This window comes from Podarcis muralis, chromosome 11 (assembly GCF_964188315.1).
Source record: "Podarcis muralis chromosome 11, rPodMur119.hap1.1, whole genome shotgun sequence".
Taxonomy (NCBI): Eukaryota; Metazoa; Chordata; class Lepidosauria; order Squamata; family Lacertidae; genus Podarcis; species Podarcis muralis.
In genome coordinates this window covers 30,245,660-30,269,981 of record NC_135665.1, presented here as the reverse complement: position 1 = coordinate 30,269,981, position 24,322 = coordinate 30,245,660, and the positions used below count along the sequence as shown (strand labels likewise).

Genomic DNA, 24,322 nt, shown 5'->3' with positions numbered 1-24,322 from the left:
GTTAATTGGGGGGGGGGAAACCAATCTGAAAAGCAACTCCTAACCAAAAATTTAAAAGATCTTAATAGTGGAAAGGCAAAATCCCACTCTTGTTATATAATGAGAAATCATTCATTTAAACCATGTCAAAAACCTATACAATCATTTTTAATATTGTGGGAATTTAAAGTACCAAGTACAAACAGCCCATCTGTTCATTTCTAGACTAAATATATCACATCAGATTTCAAAGTACAAGGCTCAAGAGGAACAGTATGTGACTCTTTCAAACCAAAGCCAAGCCTCTAGTGACTTTCCTTGGGTACAATGGTACACAGGAGTCCATCTGTCTAGCTCTTAGCAAGTGGACCTTAAATACTGTGGTATATTTTTCCTATTGTCATTTTTGACAAGTATGAAAGAAATAGCCAATATATTTTTAAATGATTTTATAATTGGTATACATAAATATAAGTAATACATTAGACATAAAATAACCCAACAATCGATAGTTACCATATTACATAAAAAAGTGTAATTTACCACATTTTCCTTTTTAGGCCCAGGAGAGGGCTAGACGGCTCTCAGCTGGCTTACTTCAAAATGGAGACTGATGGAATCTACACACATATAAAAAACGTTCTGAAAATGCTTTTTTAAAAGCAGTTTTAAAAATACATTGAATTTTCCATAAGGCTCACCAGCGCCATCTAGTGTCACATTGTATATTGCACTTAAAACACACTCAAAATGTTTTATTTGCAACTGTATAGCTGAGTCCACTGTCTCCATGCCTGAAATGTCCTGTGTGAGAATCCTCATCCGGCTCACATGGGGCCTGTAAAACTCCATGGAAGATTTGGGGCAGTCTGTGTTACTTTCAGCCTAAATGCTGCTCTGAGATACTTGAAGGAAGAGCAGGGTGCAAAAACATAAAGAGGCTGAAACCTAGACTGCATACACAGTACACTGAAAACCCCTTTTTTTTTTTTGCCCCAGAGAATCCTGGGAACAGTAGCTTGTTTAGGGTACTGGAAATTGCAGCTGTGTTAGAGGTAAACGACAGCTCCCAGGTTTCCTGAAGCGGAAATGTCCTTTAGATGTGTGGTTTGTATGCGGTCTTGGTCACCTTTTGTTCTGACAGACCTTTTGTGTCATCATCATGCACAAATTTAACGGCTGTAGTTTTCCCCATCACTATACAGTGGTACCTCAGGTTAAGTACTTAATTCGTTCTGGAGGTTCATTCTTAACCTGAAACTGTTCTTAACCTGAAGCACCACTTTAGCTAATGGGGCCTCCTGCTGCTGCCGCCGGAGCACAATTTCTGTTCTCATCCTGAAGCAAAGTTCTTAACCTGAGGTACTATTTCTGGGTTAGCGGAGTCTGTAACCTGAAGCATATGTAACCTGAAGTGTATGTAGCCCAAGGTACCACTGTATATCCAAAGTGGGAAAATCTGCACCTATTGAATTTCTGCCTGTTGCACAACTGTTAAAGTTTGGGGAGTCCTGTCAGGGAACATAACGGTGCTAAAGAGGTGGTTTGCTTGTTTGTTTTTAAATGTGTGCCATTTCTTTCTCTGAATTTACATCACCTGCTTTTTTATAATAAATTTTATTAGTATTTTCCACACAACAACACAAAAAATATCAAAAACTAACAATACACAAAACACAAAAACCAGCATACAAAAAAACCCCAAATCCATATCTTACAAGTTAATAATATAAGCACTAAAAAGAAAAACAAACATTGACTTCCACCAATCCCGCAGCACCTCCTTTACCTCTCATTATGTCTTCCTGTTTTCCTTATCATCTCTATCCTAGCATCTAGATATAAATCCCTCTTTCTTATCCTTTCACTTCACAAGGTTATTCCAGACTCAGCCAGATTTCTGTCCTCAAACCTTGGCTTTTAAGGTATTCATTTAGGCACTCACATTCCTTTTTCACTTCACTTTTTGGTTTTTGTCTTATTGTATCTGTCAATTTGGCTAATTCTAAATATTCACCTGCTTTAATCCTGTAAAAATAAAAAAATCACTGCTTTAGACCAGCTGCGGTAATAGGTGGGTGGCTATTTTGATGATTACTCTGGCCTAGGACTAAGGAGGCTATTTCCACTTTGCAAGAGGTAAACGACAGCCCTTCAGATCAAAAGGTAAAGTACAGAAATTAAAACAAGCAGATTTAAATGTTAAATCCAGCTTTCAGTGTAAAGCGCACAGCCCAAAGCTTTGCTGCACATTTCCCTGTCTGAAAGTTGGCGTTCTAGTTGCCTGGAGACAGAAGTAAACAAAAGTATCTTGGTGACAAGAGTGCGAAGTTTCCTGGAGCTGCCTGCTGCTGCTCTTCATGAGAAATGAAGGGGGAGAAATCCATCTTCTAGGGCTTTTGTCTTTTGATTTTCACCCAAAATGAAGCACAGTAGCTCCTCCAAGAAGTTTCCCACCAGGTACTGATAGTTGATCTTTTTGACATTTTTAGCAAGCTGCTAGGCAAACAAGGAACAAATGACTACAACAGTAATGAGTTCTGGGTTTGGGTTAGAAGCAGCGTTTTCTCTGGGATTGTTACTTGGAGTCAGGTGCTGTGGGATTGAGACTACTAATAGGGCTGGTTAAAGGCAGAACCTGTCAGACTTGGGATAAAATGCTAGTTTTACAGCTCTGTTCTGATGATCAAAGATGGGGTGCACTTGCAGGCCTTTAAAGGTTGCAGTGGTGTTCAGAAGAGCTTATAATTATAATCCACTGCCTGAAAAACCAAACCTGTATTTATTATTGATTTATTAAAATACCTATATTCTGTATATGTTGGCAAGAGGACGAATGCAGCTCAGGAACACATATCCTAGTGACTGGTGGGTATTTTGTGACTTTATATTGTGATTTCTTTTATTTTGTTGACTGTATTCTGTACATGTCTTTTTTATTATTATTAATATGCAGCTTAGCTCCTAGGCGGCCTTTGGGCCAAAATGTGGTACGTAAAGAAATCATACCATGCCATTATACAGGATTGTTTGGTGGTGCCCATTGGGAATGATGAGACAGAAGGCAACCGTAGGTGAAGTCACAGCCAATGACAGGCAGAGCTACCACCTGGCTGGTTGTAAGAAAGAAAGCAGGCAAGTAGGGAGATGCTGGGGTTGGTGGGGACAGTGCCCCATTTACCCTTATGAACCAGCCCCCAATGCCATGATATTAATTGTGTATGTTTACTTTTGCTCTTTGCGTAATATAATAAAATTATAAGTGGAGCAATTTCCCTGATTTTCTTCCAGTTCTGCATTCCTAAGAAATTGGATTACTTCTCCCAAGGGATTTGAATATGCTTGTTACTGAAGAATGGTGGAATTATATATTTGATGTGCTTCGAGCATCTCAAAGAAAGATCACATCTACAACATTTTGTATTGCAGAAAGTGTGTGCAAATTGCTTGGGAAATTTACGGAGTTGCCAATCCTTTTTTCACATATGATGGAGAGTGAAACTATATTGGTAAAACAAAAACAAACAAAAAAACTTCAGGATTATGAATAAGTGTCTTTTATGACAGTTAGTCATTCTTATGGGTTATTTAAAAAGAAATGCAAGAAGAAAACATGAACCTGTCAGCAACTTATGATTGAAAGCCAGAGCATTATTAGCAAAATATCCCATCTATTTTTTCTGAGTGACTGAGAAAATTTGGCAGATAGCCATAAGGAACAAGTTAACATGCTTCAGATATTTATGAGGCAGGAAAATACACTGATTATTAGAATCAAGTTAAAGCAGAAATGAATGTACAATAAGCATTAACTACAATTTAATGTACTCTGAATAATATTTATGAATTATATTGCTGGTGTATTTTGTTGCTTGTGTTGACACCCGTCTGCCTTGAGAGACATTGGATTGTGCCTCCGGGGGTGAAATCAAACCACATGGTCATTTGAAGAGCGCTCATGATACAATTTTTCTGCCTAATAAAAGCTATTCTGCCTCTCCAATGGGACAGTGATATGAGTTTTTGAGAACACAGAACCTGTGGAAATGAACAATCAACTGAAGTACAGCCTTTCTCCCTGAAAATGCAAACAAGCATGCTAATAGAAGCCCCATGAAGCAATTTGCATGCATTTATTGGGAAGAGCGGTGCCAATTCTTTAAAAAGAGCTACCATGTGGAAAATCCAAAGGACATTAAATCTTATTGAGAGGGTATTAAATAATCTTTTGGAATATAGCTAAGCCCAAGAGAGAAACTTCACGCCAGTATCATAGTTCATTTCTGTATGGATAAACAAGGAACCTGGGTAGACATATCTAATAGTACTAAAGGGCATTTTTGATTCTCTGCTCAACCCCATGCAGCCATTATCGTACATACTAATTCACATACTGTTTTGTAAGTTAAAGATTACTGTAGCACTATTTTTTACTAATACAGGTTTCCAAGTTCTGTCATGAGTCATGGAAATGGAATGTTGACCTCAAGGCATCACCGGGGAAACAGCAATGCTGGTTCTAAGCATCTTTCAGAGTTGAACAACAGTCAAATCGCCTAAGCAAAAAGCTGCTGAGCACCTACTGTGCAGTGAAGAGAGTTATGCCATCTTAAGCCTCAGGTAATCCATTTAAGGTGTTTTCTGCTTCTTGAAATCTTTGTGATATTTGTAATCGTCATGCTGTTTAATTAATTTTAGGTGCTGTTGTGTTCATTAGTTTAGGTTTCTTCCATAAATATCATTCAGATATAACTGAATTATGTTTTTGTTCTCTATCATCAAATCTTTTTATGTATCACTGCTAGGAATACTACCAAATAAAGAACAGAATGTCTGATAATAGAAATATTAGCAGTTATTAAATACAGCACGCTAGGCACTGCAGTTGGGTTTAGAACATAGACAAGATAACTTGCTATTTTAGGCTGCGATCCAAACCCCTAGTCGACAGTGCTGGGGTTTGACGGAGCAATATATTTTACTTTAACATAATATGATAAAATTATGTCAGTTAAAGTGCCATAGAAGCATTTGATTTTTCTTAACCAAAGTAGAAAACCCAAAGGTGTCTGGGAGATAGGCTTCCTGGTTATTACTTTTAAGTGAGGAGGATGGGAAATAGATAGCTAGCTATGGGGGACAAATTTCCGCACTAAGGGAGCTGGCATAGGACAGCCCCAGTCTCCTTCTGACATTAGATATGATGGCAGAATTCAGAAAAGGCTTTGCTTAGGGTAGTGGGTTTTATGGAGGGACAAGCTTAAGTGGATACAAAGGCAAAGGGATTACCCCAACCATAGGTAACAGCATGGAAGTATGTGAAAGGGACCTACAGAGCTTCATAAGCGAAGTGAGCTAATGTGGAGTGGAAAGAACAATGGGGGATACAGGGAGATGTACGCAGATATATAGTCAGGGGCGGAGAGCTTTAAATGTGAAGAGGGAGCGCATAGGGTTGATCATGAAAGCTAGGAGCTGGTATAGAGATCATAGCTGTGTGAGTGGTATGATCATAGCAGCAGGAGGGAAAAGCTGCTTTTAGTAGAAGCATTCTGAATTACGGTAATGAATTAACTATTACTTCAGTACCGCATCACTGAGCAAAATTGCACAGAGGAAGGCTGGGGGAGGGGAAAAGCCATTTCATAGGACAGTTTAGTGCTGCGCAAGAATTTTCCTTCTGGGAAAATAGGAACCTGCCAGACTATTATTTCATCTCTCCCAGTTCTGCCTGCTCAAAACAATATTGGCTCTCCAGACTAGTCTGAGGTGGAGGTCTTCCTCATCACCTGCAACCTGACTCTTTGAACTGGACATAGAATCACAGTTGGATGGGACTCCAAGGGTCATCTAGTTCAACCCTCTGCAATGCAGAAATCTCAACTAAAGCATCCGTGGCAGGTGGTTATCCAAGCTCTGCTTAAAAACTTCCAAGGAAGGAGAGTCCACCACCTCCCAAGGAAGACCTTTCCACTGAGAACAGCTCTGTCAGGAAGTTCTTCCTGATGTTTAGTCGGAATTTCCTTTCATGTAACTTGAAACCATTGTTTTGAGTCCTACCTTCCAGGGATTGAATTCAGGACCTTATACATGTAAACAGAGGCATAGGAAGATCAGGTGGTACCTGGTGCAGAAAATTTCTTGTCACCCCCCCCCCCACACACACACATTGGGGGGGGTTGTTTGTTTTTTGTCTGCAAAAATGGTTTTACGTTATTTCATATTTTCTTACAAAGGAATGTGGATTCTGGGCCTCTGATAACAAGTAGGTGACTATGGACAGATACTTAAATCTACAGGATGGATTGTGTTTTGGCTTGTGTTATTTTATTTATATTTATTGTTTATTTAATAAAATTTATTTTAAAAAACCTGCAAAGTGGTTTACCAAAAAACACACACCAAAAAACACCACCACCACAGCAGTAAAATCAAGAAAAATTAACAATCCTACTTTAAAACATACAAAAGCTAAAATATCAAGATTAAATATTAAGATTAAAATTACTTCAACTTTCTAAGCATCTAGGTATGCTTGCCTAAAGAAGAATGCTTTTAGCAGGTGCCCAAAAAGAGTCTAGCAAAGGCAAGTGCTTTGTTGCAATAGGCGGGGAGTTCTAAAGTGCAGGTTCCTAATATATTTTTATTAGCTAGGTTTTGTACAGGGGAATCTATTATCACATGCCACATTCAGACAGAATGGGAGTGAATAGAAACACAGGAAGCTGTATGATGCTGAGCCAGACCAACTGGTCCAGCTACCTCAGTATCATCTTTCTACATTGAGTGGGAGCATCTCTCCAGGATTTCAGACAAGGATATCTCCCAACCCTACCTAGAGATGCTGAAGACTGAGCCAGGGACCTCCTTCTGCATGCAAAGCAGATGCTCTACTACAGTACTTGGTCATCCCTCAGAGGCTTGGGTGAGATGGCCTGTGGGTGGAAGAGCTGATGTGACCTATCTGTTTACACTTGTTCATTTTCCATGGTCACTGGCATCCTGTCTATTGTATTTTTGCCAGCATTCCCATTTGTTGTTTCTTAATTTGTCATGCCTGATGGGGTGATTTTGTTTGATGTCACTTCGTTACTATTTTGCATACTAATTACCTTTAAACTCAAACAAATAGAGATTGCAATACATTCTCTCCTCTTACTTGGATGAGTTACGCATATTCTCTCTCATTAAGCAGAGGCTGTTAGATCACAAATTTCAAAAACTTTACCGCACTAAGTGAAGCATAGGTGATAACAGCAAGAACCTTTATTGAGCCACAGAGCTGAACAACAGGGACAAAGCAACTGCTTATATACATTTCTGAGGGCCTGGGCCACTCCTACTCCCAACGTGATTGGCTGTCTAAACTTCCAAGCTGTGAATCTTGACTCAGAGTTTAAGGGTCAATGGCAGAGGCCCACATCCTGAAATGTTCTGTGATTGGATATCATGTATTGAATCAGAACACAGGAACTCATAATTCTTAATCCAGACTCAAGCTCAGGCAAACACAGACCACTGAATGCGTAACACTAAGCCCATCTGTATGCCCATCTGTTTACTTAGGTTTGTGCCCAACTATTTTTATAATTTAGATACCCCTTTGTATCATAGAGTTTTTATGTTAGCCCATTCAAATGCATTCCTCTCATTTGTACTGTCTGGAAGGTTCCAAAAAATACCCTTCCAGAATAGACTTTGCTCTTGTGGTATGAATACACAAGATACAATATACCATGTAATTATGGACTGCCCCCTCTTCAACACACTTCGGAGAAACCTACTGGTGACTCCTTTAAAGCTTAAAGTATCTACTTGCAAAGAATTTGTCATCCAATGTCTGTTGACGGGTGACTATTGAGAATGTGTCAGGATAATTAGCCGAGATTTTTTAAAATCAAATTTTAAACTACTTAACAGTTATTTAATGGTGGCTATTGAGGATTTTATGTTTTCATTGTGTCTGGATTACCAATGTTTTATGGATTTTTCCCCCTCTTTTGTGATTTTATTGTCTAAATTATGCCAATAAAGGCTAAATGAATAACTGAGTGCATCCTCCATATATGAAAGCAAACTCTTTGTTTATGTGGACATTAGATTAACTGACACTGTTGGCATTTCTGCAAGCCGTTTAGTAAATGGAGGTTATATTGCCCTATAAGTGGGCTGTAGTTGGTTTGATTAGTTCATCTGAAGCTCATGATTAATAATGTTTTCTTGCCCTTGTAAAGGTCTTACAGATAATACTTCAAATAAAGATGTCAACAGAGAACACAACTGAGCCGATTAAACACCTTGACAAGTAAGTTAGTCATCTAGGATTTCCATCATTTAAGATACCATTCATTTGACATAAATTGTTAAGGCAAACAAGACTTTGTGATGATGTTCATCATTACTAAAGAATGTGACATTGCTAAGAGCTGTTGACAACATTCAATACGCAAAGTCTGTCTTTTGTTCATATTGCAGATATTTTCCTCAACTTTGTCAAAGTGTTTTAACTAGTTGATGTACAAATTCTTTATAGACAATTATTTATATCCCACTTTTCAGAATGGCTCACTTAAAAAGCAAGCAAACAAAAGTTCCATAAATCTCTCTGCAGGTTCTGATACTCTTTGGGCAATCTGAGATACCATAGTAGAAATAAAAAGCGTTTTTTAAAGTACAGTATAGCTGAACTAAAATTTGAATTTTTGAAGTCAAAGAAAACCCTCTTTGCAGGTTTTGAGAACAACCTTGAAGCATTCATGATGGCACAGCTAGAAATAAATCATAGCATGGTTCCTGATAAAAAGTAGTGAAAGCCAGAGAAAAACAAGCTGAGCTGAGCTAAAGGTACAAACCTCACACATTTCCACAGGCTGCTGTTTCTCAGGAAGCAAGGTCATTGCAGTAGGTTATCATTTACATTCTTCTCAGATACAAATTTCACAAGGTCAACAAGCATAAATAATTTATCCATGTTTCATGTATGGGTTCCTGCAACCAGTCACTCTGACACCTGCTGTCACATTTCTCATAAGAAATATAATTAGTACAAACACAGGTAGTAAGAGTAACCAGCATTTTCCAAAGGAATGAAGTATTGGCTAGTCTGGCTATGTTTGGGTTCACTGTGTTTATATGATACAAGAATCTGATTTGGTTCCTATCTGTGAAAAACAGAACCCCTTTGCCCGTGTTGGAGGAGACTCAGCTGCATTTATTTACTTCAGCTCTGGGAGGAAAGCAGTGCTGGAAAAGAGACATGCAACTATTTGGCAGAATTTCAGTGCTGTTGAAATCATGTCCTTGAGCCCATGGAATCTGCTGGGAATGAAGCAGTTAGCTGCATGTTGTAAGGCTCATGACATGCACATTTCTAGGTCCAAATTATTTTTTGTTTATATTTGTTGCCTCTAAAGTTGTTGGCATTCGTCTGTCTCGAGAGACAATAGGGGTGAATTCAAACTTATTTTCATTCCACTTTTCATATTTGGGCCTCAAACCAGCTGGGGATCTGTTGCTCACTTTTGCCAAAAGAGGACTTAGCTATATTGCAGGTTGCCTCTTCAATGTGGCTGACTTCCATGAGTCATTAACCTGCACCAGGTTGGTGGACAAGCCAGGATACATGGTCCTGACATTCCAGCTTGCTAGGCCCAAGATAGTTTCTTTCTTTACTCTGTTGCCTGGTGCAGTGGTTCAGTCTGCTTGTCAAGTTATACTCTAAGCTACACATGCCCATTGAAGCAGGTGGACAGTGGCGGGTCTGCACCGTATTGACCGGGGTCTGCCTGGCTTAAGATGGGCGGTAGCTGACCAGTGAGACACAAGGATCTCTCTCCCACTGACAAAGGCAACCTGTAGCGCTGGTACCTTATGCCTGTCTGGTTGAGCTTATAACTTGTAGCTGCTGCCTCCCACATTGTTTTTGCTGCATTAGCAGCACTGAAGCGACCTCTCCAGGGAGCAAGCCTGGGCAGTGTATATGGAAGTCCTGGGCTGCCCAGACGACAAGACCCCTTCTAGGCCTCACTGATGTAATCCAAAAGAAAACAAAATAGTACATTTTATACCAACTTAGCTGCAGGAGTTGCCAGAAGGAGGCACAAAAGATGCCATCCAACCGCCTTAGGGACTCCACTCTGGAATTGTGTAGGGTTTACTCCTCTGTCTTTCTTTTTCCCAAAGATATCCTGAATGGCAGCAGATAGAGATTAGTTCTCAGAGGTTACTCCCAAAGCCTTTCTCACAAATGAGTATAGGCAAAAGGCAGTGGAGGTTTAAGGCCAGAGTTTTCCTCCTGGGTGGGCTACCTTCCCAGGTTAGCAAGCCCCATCTGCCCCTCATTTCCCTCTACAGCACGTGCAGATGCACGATTGATCTTGTCCGCTCCATCCACTGGAGCCTCTCTTCACATGCAGGGGGTAACAAGTCCCTAACTCACTGAGAGTTTAATCCCATCAGCTGCCCACACCTGGTTTAGCTGACCAGTAATAATACTTTCCCAGGGTGTGGATGCTAGCACATGCTGACAGCTTCTAGGAGCCACAGGTGACAGCTGAGTGTAGAGTGGGGACCAAAGGTGTATGAGATGTCAGGGAGGGGCAGTGCCTCTGGTGGGGAGCATGTCATGCTTCCTCGGGGGTAGTTTGACCACCTTTGGCCCCCCTCTGCACTCAGCTCTTGCCTCTAACAAATATGGGTGTAAATAATTTGTCTTATGGCAACTGGGACATGCTCTAATGAAACTGCTAGAGCCATTCATTCTTCAGCCATTAAGATTTTGGAGCTGGAGCCAGAGATGGATACTCTATTCCATATGGACTGATCCCCTGAAAAATTAATGTGATTTGGCACTGCTACTGTCAATTTGAAGTCACACCAGCAGACCGACTCTGCATTTTTATTACAGCTCCTAGCATTAATTGTTTCAGCTCAAGATCTGGACATAACACAAATGTCATGGATGTTTTATAATGCACAATTCTGCTGTCAAAGTATCAAGCCCAGGTGATCTAAAATTTGTAACACTGCTTGCTGGAATAGCTTTTTAAAAATGCTTTTCTTTTTTTTTGGTAGACATTTTCAAAATAGTTTTCTATTCTAATTTTCAAGTATTTTCTTTAAGAAATTTCTAATACCTCTTGTTTTTAATTGTTAAATAATAAATTCAAAGTTAGGGTTTGATCTTTCCAGCACCAGTGTGTGACCCTCCCTTTTAAGGGTATCCTTTGCTAGAGGCAAGATAAGATATGCCAGTCCTTGTTCCAAAATCTGCTGGACAAATCTGACTAGCAACGAGACCACTTTTTATTTGTGATCTGTTTTGCCCACAATTTGCCCGGTTAGTTTATGAAGCCAGAAAGCAAGACTGTGTGTCACTTCTATTCTGATAGTTGGCAACGTCAGGGGACTCCACACACATAACCCCCAGGAGGTACATGAGGAAACGTTATAGCTTAGTGGTAGAGCATCTGTTTCGTATGCAGATGAGGCCCAGGTTCAATCCCTGGCATCTCCAGGAAGAACTGGGAGACATCACTGTCTGAAATCCTGGAAAGGCACTGACAGTCCACATAGACAAAACTAAGGGCAAATCTACAATGGTCAGTTAAAACATTTAAAATGTGTTATAAAAATGTGACACCAGAGGCTGCTGTAGAGCAGTGATCCACCATCAATAGAAAATTGCATTGACAGCTTTCTTACATTTTTATTTTTCACAGCATTTTTACAATTGATGTAGATCCAGCCTAAGCTAACATGAACACTGACAATGCTCTGACTTCAATTGAGGCAGCTTCCTATATTCCTATGATGATGGCAGGCCAAAGTGGAGGGTGGGTGTCTTCAAAGTACCGTATTTTTCTGTGTATAACACGCCCCCTATTTTTGGGGACACCAATTTAAGAAAATGGGGGGAGATTGCCAAAAGTTGTTGAGCTTTTTTAGGGAGGATTGCCCAGGGTTCTTAAGCTTTTTTCAAGGGAAATGCTGAAAATCACTAACCCAACTGACAAACACTGACAATTGCTCACGTCACTGAAGCCAACATGTGTCTGCCTGCTCACCAACGGCAGACAGCAATCGCAACCTGTATTGCCAAAGCGGCAGCCCTTGACACAGCAACCAATCACCCACCCAATTACCACAGCAGCAGCCAATCAAAACAACACTTGACACAGCCCCCAATAACCCCCCAAAAAACCACTTGCAAGCTACTGCTCGCGGCTGCAACCAATCACCCATCCCCCCCACGCACTATCCGTATATAAGATGACACCCCCCTTTTGACATTATTTTTGAGTAAAAAAACCTCATCTTATACAGTCATACCTCGGGTTGAATGTGCTTCGGGATGAGTGCGTTCGAGTTGCGCTCCGCGGCAACCCGGAAGTAACGGAGCGTGTTACTTCCGGGTTTTGTCGCTTGTGCATGCGCAGACACTCAAAATGACGTCATGCGCATGCACAGAAGCACCGAAATGTGGCATGCGCAGACGCGTGGACACGGATTACGTTTGCTTCTAGATGTGAACGGGGCTCTGGAACGGATCCCGTTCACATCTAGAGGTACCACTGTACATGGTAAAGTACAGTAATTTATATTATGTCTCTATCATGGTGAAGATACCTTGTAAATGAATGTGTTTAGTGCAGTATGTAAGGAAATAAAAGCACATTTGGTTCCTATACTCTGTAAAAGGTAAAGAGTAAAGGGACCCCTGACCGTTAGGTCCAGTCGTGGATGACTCTGGGATTGACATATTTCAAAAAGTAAAAGCCAGGACACCCCGGATTTTTTAATTTTTTTTTTTACAAAAATCCCAAAAAAAACCAATGCCTAAGATCCAGGACAAAGCGCCGCCTTTCGAAAATTCCCCCCAGATGTCAATTCTGCCTTTGAAATCCCAGTAATGTCCAGGGAAAATGTCTGGACATATGGCAGCCCTAGTTTAGGCAAGCCTATCCAAACATGAAGAGGTTACGTGTGTTTTAATATGTTTTCAGCTTATTGTTGATTTAAGTTTCTGAATGATTTCAAATGTGTTTTTTAACATTATGTTCTTTAAAATTTTAATGTTTCATTTTATTTTACTGTAAACTGCTTATTTAGATTCAAACATTGTATAAATTTTGTTAAAAAGATAGGTATGAAGTGAGGGCGGGGAGAGGGGGGGATTACAACAACCTGAATACACTTTACCTTTCTTATTTTACACTGCTGTCATAGCTGGGCATTCTAATATATGCCTTACCTTTAACTCCATAACCTTTTAACTCATTCGGTTTCTTGTTGGACAGGAGTCAGAGCCAGCCTTTCCTGCCTACGATTCCGCATGTTTCTGGAAGCAGAGTGCATTCCCTTGAAGACCGGCTGTCCAACCAGGAGAGGACCACAGCTGTCCTCCTGGATCAGGCCTTTCGGATCAAAGATGGCCTCGTTTCTTACCTTCATGGAAATAAAGGCGTTCAGCAAGGGGAGACAGCAGCACGCCAGCTCCTGGAGAACCACATACAGACGATCACAAGCATAGTTAAAAAGCTGAGCCACGACATAGAGGTACCACCCCCACAGTTGTGTTTGGCATTGCCGACAATTTGTTAAAGCTCTGGTTTATTCAGTAGCTATGTTGTGTTCAGCTCCAGATGGGTTTACTTAAGATTAAGTTACTTATAAAATATGCATATCTTTGTTCTCCCCAGGAGGCAGCAAGTCTAGCCAGCTAGCTGCCAACATCTGCTTTTTGCACTGACTTCTGAATGCAAATTACCTGGGAGCGATGATCACCATTAGGACAGGGGAAGCCTCAAAGGACAGATTCTGACTTGTTGCTCAGATACATCTCTTACGCCCAAACTAGGGAAAAGAGGGATTTGGGTAGAAGAACTTTGATTCCCATTCCCCCATAAGTCATCGCAGAACTTGGGTGTTGCTTATATATTCAGAAAGAGTACATGCAGGCTTTAAGATCTATGTACAGTCGTACCTTGGTTCTCAAGCAGAATCCGTTCTGGAAGTCTGTTCGACTTCTGAAAGTGGTCAAAAACCATGGTGCGGCTTCCGATTGGCTGCAGGAGCTTCCTGCACTCAATCGGAAGCCACGTAGCCGCGTCGAACATTCAGCTTCCAAAAACATTTGCAAACCAGAACACTCACTTCTGGGTTTGCGGCGTTCGGGAGCCAAAGCGTTCGAGTCACCAAGGTAAAAGATGTACTAGTTTATCTTCAAAGGCATTTTCAGCTGAGTATCCAGAAAGGTAATTTTGACTCTCTTTTCTTTGCACTTTGGCCCCTGGAATTCAGAGACAGTGCCATCGTTCTGATTCTTTCTTAAGTGATAGGTGATGATTCTCCAAAGCACCTAGAGCAGAGCTTTCCAGACTTTTCATGTTGGTGACACACTTTTCAGACATGCATCGTTTCATGTGACACAGTAATTCAGTTTTACTAGCAAACCAGAGGTTAAACTAACCCCTTTCCAGCCCTGGGAGGAGCGCTGGGAGAGTTCACGCGACACACCTACACACTGCAGCCAACACACTAACGTGTTGTGACACAGTTTGGAAAGCTCTGACTTAGACTCTAGCCTTCCTGAAACATTTTAGGGCCCTTGTGTCTTTGCCCCATAACAATAATTCAGGAAGCATTCCCTGGTACAGCTCAAACACTAGAGAAACACCAACAAGACACCCCCATCCCCAGAGCTTACAAATTTACAACTACGAGGTGACCGAATTATGGACTATAGCCTTTCAAATTGCAGGTGGGGAATGTTTCTCCATACTCTATTGATGAAGAAAGCTCCCTACTATATGTTTCTGGACCTACCTCAAGTTTTTTTTTAGGATTCTACAGCCAGCTTCCCTCATACCTTATGTTTTGCTTACAGATTATTGTGGCTTTCTCTTCTTCCATGCATGAAACTGGGTGTTAATTGGGGGTCAGGTAGTTGCAATCCCCCACCCCACCCTCTTGAGTCGAGACATTTATTTTACCCACACACAAACTTAGCATTTTAAAAACTGTCATAATAATGAAATACTTCCTGGCACAAAGGTTGTTTTTAATTAGCCTCTTTTGCACTGGAAGAAGAGACTGCCATAATAACCATGAATTTGGATCCTGGCAGAGTTGGCCACCAGGGAGACTGTAAGCTAACAACCCTATTCTCAGAGTCATAGCAACTATACTGATGGAAGCATTAATGATATTCCACATGAGGAGGTAAATTGAGTAGAGTCATAAAGCCACGATGGATTTCTTTGGTTTGTCCTGCTACTTGCTAAGCAATCAGCACTTCCATGTTATATAAAATAACAAAATCATTAGGAGGACAGACACATTCTAATAGAGTATTTCAAATTATGGGGAGATTCAGCATAATTAAAAATGTTTTAAAAGAGTACTTAAACATTGTTGTTTCAGTTATATTCATGAAATAATAATGAATCACTTAGAACAAAGTTAAAGGCAGGCAAGGAGAGAATGTTCTCTATTCCCACACTCTCCTGAATTCTCAGAATTAACAGCTTTATAGTGGAGTGAGACAGCTGGGGAAAAAATCACATCTGGCAACCAATGTTTCCCTTTGGTTTCAGATAGTACATGGGTAGACAAGTCTAAAAAGCCCAGGACACAAATTTTCACAGCCCTCTAGCAGCTATAGTGGCTCGTTTATCAGAAGTAATGTATTTTGCATCAACTGTGGAAGTTTTTACTAGATTCTGACCAAACTAAGCCTCCTAGAGCAAAATAAACACCAGGTTTACCCCCCCCCCCAAAAAAAATCATAGAACCATAGAATTATACAATTGGAAGGTATCCCCAAAGGTCATCTAGCCCAAGCCCCGCAAATATGACCATAAAACCTTCACCCCAGCCTTATTTGATTTAACAGCATCAAACATTAAAGAAAATACAATAGTCACGAGAGTGCACTTCCTGTTTCAGAGAGAGAAACACCCCTCTCACTGTATATAGCTCTCATGATTCACACCGTCACTGAAGAAAATAAATAAAATGTCTCATCTGGGCCTGAGTGTTACATATAATTGAGTGCCAGAAGTATCAGCCACATTAGCAAATGTACTGTGTGAACAATACAGGGGGAGACATTGTGTCCCGGGCTTTTCAGACTTGTCGACCCATGTAGTATCTGGAACCAAAGTGGCCCATTGATGGCCAGGTGTGAAATATTTTGGCATTATTTTCAGCTCTCCCACCCCACTATTTAGCATTTAGTCCTTAGGTGGTGAACTTGTGGCACAGACAGTATCAGTAACACAGTTTTGTGATATTCTTAGGCAGCCTGCAGCCTGGCTATGCATGCCTTCCCTGTTGATAGCTAACAACAATATATTTCTTAAAATTAAGTTTCTGGGCAGCTCTAGAGGCACGCACTATGGTCCAATTAAGGCATAACAGAAGCCATGGTTTCCTGATATCTGAATGAATTGTGGTGAGCCTTGTACTCACATGCTCCCCCTCCCCTTTCACCATGAGAATGGAAATAATGGTTTGTCTAAAGCTGATTTGTTAAAAGAAGCCAGGATAAATTTCAGAGCCTGGCTTGTTCAGTGCGCATACAACTCCAATTCATATAGTGGGAAATGATGATTTCCCCTTACATCTGAACCAGACCAAATGTCTTGCCTTTAGGGAGATGGGTGTGAGGAATGTAGTGTGGTTTCAAGGAACTTTCCTCCTAGCTTTGGCCTTCCTGCTTTCAGGTTATGCACGGCCTCCCTTCTTTCCATTTGGACCACAGCAAAGTCCCCATTTCCACAGTACAAACTGCTCTACACTTTCATTATTCAGCTGCCACTATGCTGTCAGACCTAGTTTATTCATCCATTGGATTGTTTGGTTTGGAGACCAGTTCACTTGCCAGGGAAAATATAAATAATGTGATTAGGGCCTTAGGAACCTTCCCCATATCTCAAGATTCTATATTGAATGTCGGCAATATGGATGAAAATTGTATACACAAAGACAGGCAGATATTGGAAGCTTCGACAGTGTGGGACCAAAGGTACCACCAGGTCTGAGGAATGTGATAATCTCTAAGGTAAAGGAATTGCCTTAGCCCATTAAAAATGTAAACCAGTACACTCAGCTGCTCTTTAGCTTCCAATGTAAGGCTCCCCATTTTAAGTAATAACAGCAGTTTGTGTATTTGTATAACACGTGTTCTTATGTTGTGAACCACCACCCTGCAATCTTCAGATGATGGGTGGTATACAAATTTAATAAATAATAATAAAAGCAACAACAATAATTTGTATAAAACAATAAACTGAACACATATTTGTACAGTCCTTTGCAATTCTGCTCAAATTATAGGTTCTGGAGAGGCAAATAAAATCAAGAGATGATGCAACATCAGGAACTAACTTTGCTATGCAGAGTCTAGACCATAAACACTTGCAGGGAGTTGGAGATCTACGTGGAAGAGTAGCTAGGTAAGTTTGACATACTCTATTAAGGGAAACCTACCTCAACAATGGGGGACGCAGGTGGCGCTGTGGGTAAAAGCCTCAGCGCCTAGGGCTTGCCGATCGAAAGGTTGGCGGTTCAAATCCCCGTGGCGGGGTGCGCTCCCGTTGCTCGGTCCCAGCGCCTGCCAACCTAGCAGTTTGAAAGCACCCCTGGGTGCAAGTAGGTAAATAGGGACCGCTTACTAGCGGGAAGGTAAACGGTGTTTCCGTGTGCGGCTCTGACTCGCCAGAGCAGCGATGTCACGCTGGCCACATGACCCGGAAGTGTCTCCAGACAGCGCTGGCCCCCGGCCTCTTGAGTGAGATGGGCGCACAACCCTAGAGTCTGTCAAGACTGGCCCGTACGGGCAGGGGTACCTTTACCTTTACCTTTTACCTCAACAATATTTGCACCATTTACAACATCCTGGGCTGGGGACCCAAATACCTGAAGGAGCACCACTAGTTTTATCATCATACCTGCACCTTCAGATTTTTGGAAGAGGCCTTTCTCTGTGTTCCACCGTGGGGGCAGATGCATTGTGTGGCGACACAAGAAAGAACCTTCTCCATACAAACACCCCAACCCTAAAACGGAGTGTCCTTAAACAAAGCACATTACAATAACAAAACTACATGTTACATTAAATGTGTGGTTTGTCACCTTCTCTCTATGAACTGTGTGGTGGTGGATAGAGGCTGATCCAAATCAGAATTGGTGCTGGTGGCATAGGGAGTTATATTTCACCAGCGCTGTGGGCCTGATGAAAATTGCTCCCCTCAGCACTATTTGCTCTGAACAGGAAGCTGCTACTTGCCCAAAAGAACTTTCTCTCCTGGGGCAAATAGCAGCTTCGGCATGCAGTGGCAATGATCAGTATCACAGCATCTGGGGGAAGTGTAGATCCCATTCCACTGCCATGGTACTGAAACACGGTAGGCCTCTTTTTAAGAGGGGGACACAAGTGATTTAATGTATCGTGTAGTTTTGAAGTGATATTGGTTTTATGCCTTGGTTTTATAATTGAAGACTCCCATTTGTAGAACGCTGAACTGGTGCCTCTTAAGTTCAAAGCTGGAGGAAATGTTCTGTACATGTTGTTGTACATCACCCGAATTTCTGAGCAGTGAGAAATTCCAGGCTTTCCAGGATCTTACCCAGGGCTCATGTTTCCTTTTGGAAGTGGCACACAATGAAGACTGTGGAGTCTTCATGATATATGGTTTATTTACACATATATACCACCTGAGCCTATGATGGAAGGGTTCACAACATGAACACCCAAAAACCATATTGTTCTCCCACAGCTACAGCCTTGGATTCAAATAGAAATCAAACATTGCTCTGACTCTCCAGCTTGCTGCTTTACTTCTAGGTTACGTCACAGCCAAACTCTACTCCAGCGGCACTATCTTCTAACTAACTGTGATCTGGGGGAGGGGCCCCACCCATTTGCTGTCTCACACAGAGCCCCGTTCCTTTGTTCCCTTTAATGGCCATGCTATCACCTCAACACAGGAAGCTAGCCTGGCTTATATTTTAACATTTGCTGGATGCAGAAGGATCTCACACAGAGCCTATTTCCTCCACCCCCAACTTATAATACTATGTTAAATTTTGGTATAAATATTGCCTCATTAATATTGCCACACAGTGAGATGATTGATAAAAATAGGATTCTTAACATGAGCTGAAACTAGAAACAGGGGTATGGGGTAAGTTACAATGGTGCTGCTTTGCAGGTGGTTACTGGGTTTTAAATAGACTGGAATTGGAAAGAGGCTTTTGGACAGAAACTACAGGAATTGCACTTTCAAGCTTTTATCCATGGATCACAGAAGCTGTCTTGATTTCACAAACTCCTTAGTCACAAGAGTCAAACAAAAGAAATTATTTATTGGCCTTGGAATGGTATTGGTGTAGATCAAGTACACAAATATTAAGCAACATAGGAAAATGTGTGGTCGATGAAACTGAATTACCATTCAATACTTTTGCACAGATATTCCATCTGCCATGAGATCACCCCCTTTGGAGTAGTTATTGAACTTGGCCTGCGTATTTAATAGTGTCTCAGAGTGTGCATTATATTCTGGCCTTAAGGTTGGCACTGAAACACCGTATTAGGAATTGCAGGGGATAAACAATTTAAAATGTGACACTTTCCTATATAATTAACAGAGCAAGTAGTGATCTAAATAATTAGTGTTAGTTCCCTGGGTTATTTTATTAAAGTAAGGCCAATTTATTCCACCTTTTTTTGTGAGAGTGAGATGAGCGAGCACAAATCTCTAGGCTCAGCACAACCTCCTGACATTGCAGCAATAAAGGCTGGCTTTAGTAGCTGTATTTAAGCAGTCAATTTTAAATGAGTAATTGCTCTTAGATTAAGCTATAGTACAAGGGAATGATTGATACCACATTATGAGCACTTTTTGCATATTGCTTGTTACTAGTGCTCTCTTATAGAAATGTTGAGCTAGCCTAATTTGAAATACTGAAAAACCTCTAGTACAAAAGCTGTTACTATGCTTGCTTAGGACCCGCCTCTACACATCTGAAAGCTACTTTTCCATGTTCAGGGAATATGCCCTTCTAGAGCATGAGCGATGGGGAAAATTTATGCCCCCAGTGCAGCCCAGCCTGACGCTTCTCGCTGTGGGTGTTGGTTCTTCTGACGCCCAGGAGAGAAGTGCTGGGCTAGGCAGCTGTATGGGGACGGCTGCTTCAAGCCCCCTCAAAAATACATGCTCAGGGCCATAGCCCCTCTGGCACCCCACCCCATACTACACCCCTGCGATCCAGCAAGGCAGAAGAACCCAGTTTCCCCCCAGTGCCAAACTAAAACCTAAGCTGCCATCCTGCAGCCACTTACCTGGGAATATGCCCCATTAAACACAAAGAGACTGTCTTCTGGGTGGACATGTATAGCATTGCGCTGTAAGTTAATTATACAATAAATTCTTAATAAAAGACTGTACTTTCCCTCCTGTAGAGTAATACACACCCACCAGAAAAATGCCTCCTTGCTGCTAAGAAAAACGGAAGGAGAAACTATGAAGCTGCCAAGGACTAGGAAATAAGAGTAAACTAGGAACAGTGCAATAAGGGATGGGCGTGTTGGATTCTCTTTAGGATCCCATGGATTCCTATTTCCTTGTATCCAAACAACTCACTTTTCAATCATAGCAATTATTCACCCATTGGCTAAAAGCACTAGTAGGCAGGAGCAGCCAGGCTGCCTCATTTCACAGAAATTTCTTAGGGTATCTACATGTTTTGCTTCACAACTTTCTAAGAGGGCTATAGACTTGTTTTTTATCTTAAAAAAGAAAGCTCAGCCTTTTGGTTCTGTGCCCGGGAGCACAAATGATGACCCCCATATTTGCAAGCCTTGAAGTTGCCTAACAAAATAACATGACCATGGAAACCAATGCTACTGTACAGAACAGATGTTACAGCAACTGCTCTGGTTAACATGTTGCACCAGTGTAGTTTCAAGATACTCTTCAAAGACAGCCTCAAATAGAATGAATTGATTGGAGGGGGTGTCTTTAGGTAAGAGTCAAAGAGCTAAGTGCATGGTGTATGGATTCTGCCTTATGGAGGAAAGTTAAAGGTTTGGGTCGATGCACTTCTAGGTGAGAGATGGTGTCAGGTATTGATGGGGCTGTGGGAATTTTTTGAGGACTGTTAACACTACTTTGCATTCTGTCATCTACCTTTGCTTCCAGATGTGATGCCAGCATTGCAAAACTCTCTGGAGATATAAATATCATCAGGCATGAGATCTCAAAACAAGAGAAAGAAATTCATGCAATCAAGTCTACTGTAGAAAATTATGCTAATAATTTGGAGCTGAAGGTGAGTGAATCTGAATGTTTGTTATTCAAATCTTTAAGGCGTGTCAGACATTGCCCCAGTTCCCCATTTGATTCCAAACTACTGACTGACCTTAGTGAAAGACAGAGGCTGAGTTTGAACTATAATTTAATGTACCATGAAGGAGTTACAGAAAGCCTTGGCTTACATGGTCTCCCATTTTGCTTCTTCTTTTGAGCAGTTTGGAAGCAATTACTACCATCTTTGTTTAATGACAGCTTGTATCATCTAAACAGACAAACTGCGGTTAGTGCTACCTATGGTTTGTTTAAAAGAATCCATTGGATTGTTAATACTAAATATTGCGAGAGGTAGTAGTTCTTCAGTATTGAAAACTAAAAACTGTACAAAGGTGTGTAAAATTATTAACATTAATAGAATGGAGTTGTAAGAATACACAGTTTTTTCCGGGTTGTTTTTTTTTTAAAAAGATTGAAATCCCAAAATAATTTTAGATTTAATCTTACAGGAGCCCAATTTTTAGTGTTTTGTGCATTTGAGGCTCATGCTTGAGGGCAAAAGCTCAGTCTGGGAATGTCTATATTAAGAGGACAAAACTGTTTGTGAGCACAGAGAAGAGGCAATTTGCCCTTCCACCCAGCATATAGAGTAAGCTTTAGGAAAAGGTTTTGTGGCGACACAAGCTGAAAGAAAGAACTTTGGGAGAACAGTGCTCTGTTTTATTAATCCTACAATTTACACAAGTGTCCTAAAATTATGTAAAAAGCTTATTTATATACTTCTGTTTGGTGTTTTGATTTACCTATGTGTGAATCTCTTCAGAGACACTTAATAAAGACATTTGATAAACAAAAGAATGTAAGAATCATACCAAAAAAGAAAAGTTGCATAAGCCTGTCTGGAAAGCCTCTCTGTAAATCTCAGATATGTGAAATCTGGGTGCGGCTAGCAAGCGATGAAGACAGAGCGTTTTGTTGTTCACTTCAGTTCCACAGCAGCTCTCTTGCAAACAAGCTGGCACTCAGGAACTGAAATTTACAGCCCTTTGCAACACAAAACATCAACAAGCAAGGAACTTGCTGAGGAAATTCGTAATTCATTTTAAAACTTTAAAGGGAACCTTACTACTAACCTGCTCTTAGGCATTCAGGGCCTTACAGAAAGGAGGCAAAAGGGCAGCATCCAAACTGTTCTGAGGTAATGAGCCAGCTGCCCATAAAGGTGACTGCTGCCAGCCTCAACTCTGCCACTGAGCATGTGCAGACTTATTACAGTAATAGACAACAGTGGATTACACTTTCATATCTATAAGGAGATTGGCTATTGCTTGCTAGCTCTACCTTGACATATATAGGCCTGTAACCCCAAAACATGTCAGCACCAGGCACCCTTAGGCATTAGCAATGTCTAGGCAACACGATGACCATGTACATACACAATAAACAATCTTTTATAGAATTCCTTCAAACCATAACAAGTCCAAAATGAAATCTTTAGTCTCAAAGTCTCTGATAATCTTTAAATGAAGCGAGGTACCAGACTTTGTATGATGAAAGACAAGCGGTGAATCTTTGTGTATTCAGCTAAATAAATAAATAAATAAATAAATAAATAAATAAAGATTTTCAGAGACTTTGAGACTAAAGATTTCATTTTGGACTTGTTATGGTTTGAAGGAATTCTATAAAAGATTGTTTATTGCGTATGTACATGGTCATCGTGTTGCCTAGACATGGCTGACGTTCTCTTTGCAACACAGGGGTTTGTTTGGTTACTTACTCTTCAGCATTAGACAGGGCCCACCACTGCTGGTGCCTCCCCTGGATTCCTAGCCACCCACCCACCCAACTTACTGAGTGATAGACAGCCAAAATCTTCCCACAGAGCCCTGAAGCATCAACAATCGTATCACTCAAGGGAATTGTGAGAAATTAATAGTAGTTGGTTTAGCCATTCACTGCTGTTACCGGGTAAACCCACGTTCATGGTGGCCTCCCAACATAGTAGTGTGTGGGGGGTGTCCATAGAGGGCACTTTACCAATAGCCCCCTTACACCTGGAATCCGTCTCCTTCACTAGAGGATTTTAAGCAGAGGTTGGGTGTTCCATCTGTCTTTAGTTGAGATTCCTGCATTCCAGGGGGTTGCACTAAGTGACCCTCTAGGTCCCTTTCAACTCTATAATTCTGTCGTTTTTTGACAAGTATGTAAGATAAAGACTGTTGATGTATCTTCATTACAAGAACTTTTTAAACTGCATACTTTTTGAAGGTATCTGATCTAACATGAATGTTCAGATGTTTGCAGTAATAATAGAAAATAAGCTACCCACGTACATTGCTACATACTGTATAATATTCATATAATATTCTCAGTTTTGGAGATTAAGCCCTGCTCTATTAAAAACCAAAGCTATTCTTTAGCAGGCATTAGGTGGCTGGTCTTTTCTTTTGCTTCAGTAATGCCTTCATTCTTCATAGGATAGTAGCCACACTTTATTTCCCAATCTCCTGTATTCCTTACTGACAGTTTACTGTCTTTCTCAAAGGACAGGTATTCTTGAGAGGGTGCGAGTGGAAATATTTCACCAGAAAAATGTGGTCAGAGGCATGTTTCAAACCTGTCTTCCTCTTGGCAGAAAATGATGCTTCCGCAATCCAAGTAAAATAGAATAAATGCACGTCATGAATCACATATACCAGAATACCAAAGAATGTAAAAACAAAGTTAGTCTTTTCCTATGGAGAGACATCAAGCAGGGGAAAATTGACAAATAAAAGCTCAACAGGAAAAGACACACACAGAGAGAGACAGACAGGGGGAAATGTCCAGAGCTTAGCCACATATCCAGAAATAATCACGATACAGCCCTCCCTGGATTACAAAACAGAACTTCAACAGCTAACACTAAAAATCTCATACCACTTTGTCCCTTCAAGAGTACTAAACTGGCTTTGTTCATTGATGGCCTGTGGTCAATTGTAGTGCAGTTGTACCTCAGGATACATTTCCCAAATATAAAACTG

At 40.9% G+C, this 24,322-nt stretch overlaps 1 protein-coding gene across 3 annotated transcripts in view; it reads left to right on the top strand.

Annotated features, from left to right (window-relative positions):
- The first annotated feature begins 1,634 nt into the window (after positions 1-1,634).
- FAM81B (family with sequence similarity 81 member B) overlaps positions 1,635-24,322 on the top strand; it is a 29,929-nt gene continuing 7,241 nt past the window's right edge. The window contains exons 1-8 of one of the 3 annotated variants that reach the window (XM_077936209.1): positions 1,635-2,439; positions 2,809-2,847; positions 4,422-4,599; positions 8,214-8,284; positions 11,700-11,813; positions 13,278-13,536; positions 17,320-17,438; positions 21,189-21,318. In XM_077936209.1, the coding sequence (XP_077792335.1) occupies positions 11,737-11,813; positions 13,278-13,536; positions 17,320-17,438; positions 21,189-21,318 (585 nt within the window). In that variant the 5' untranslated portion in view covers positions 1,635-2,439; positions 2,809-2,847; positions 4,422-4,599; positions 8,214-8,284; positions 11,700-11,736. The other 2 variants (XM_077936210.1, XM_028748021.2) reach the window with 2 other exon arrangements.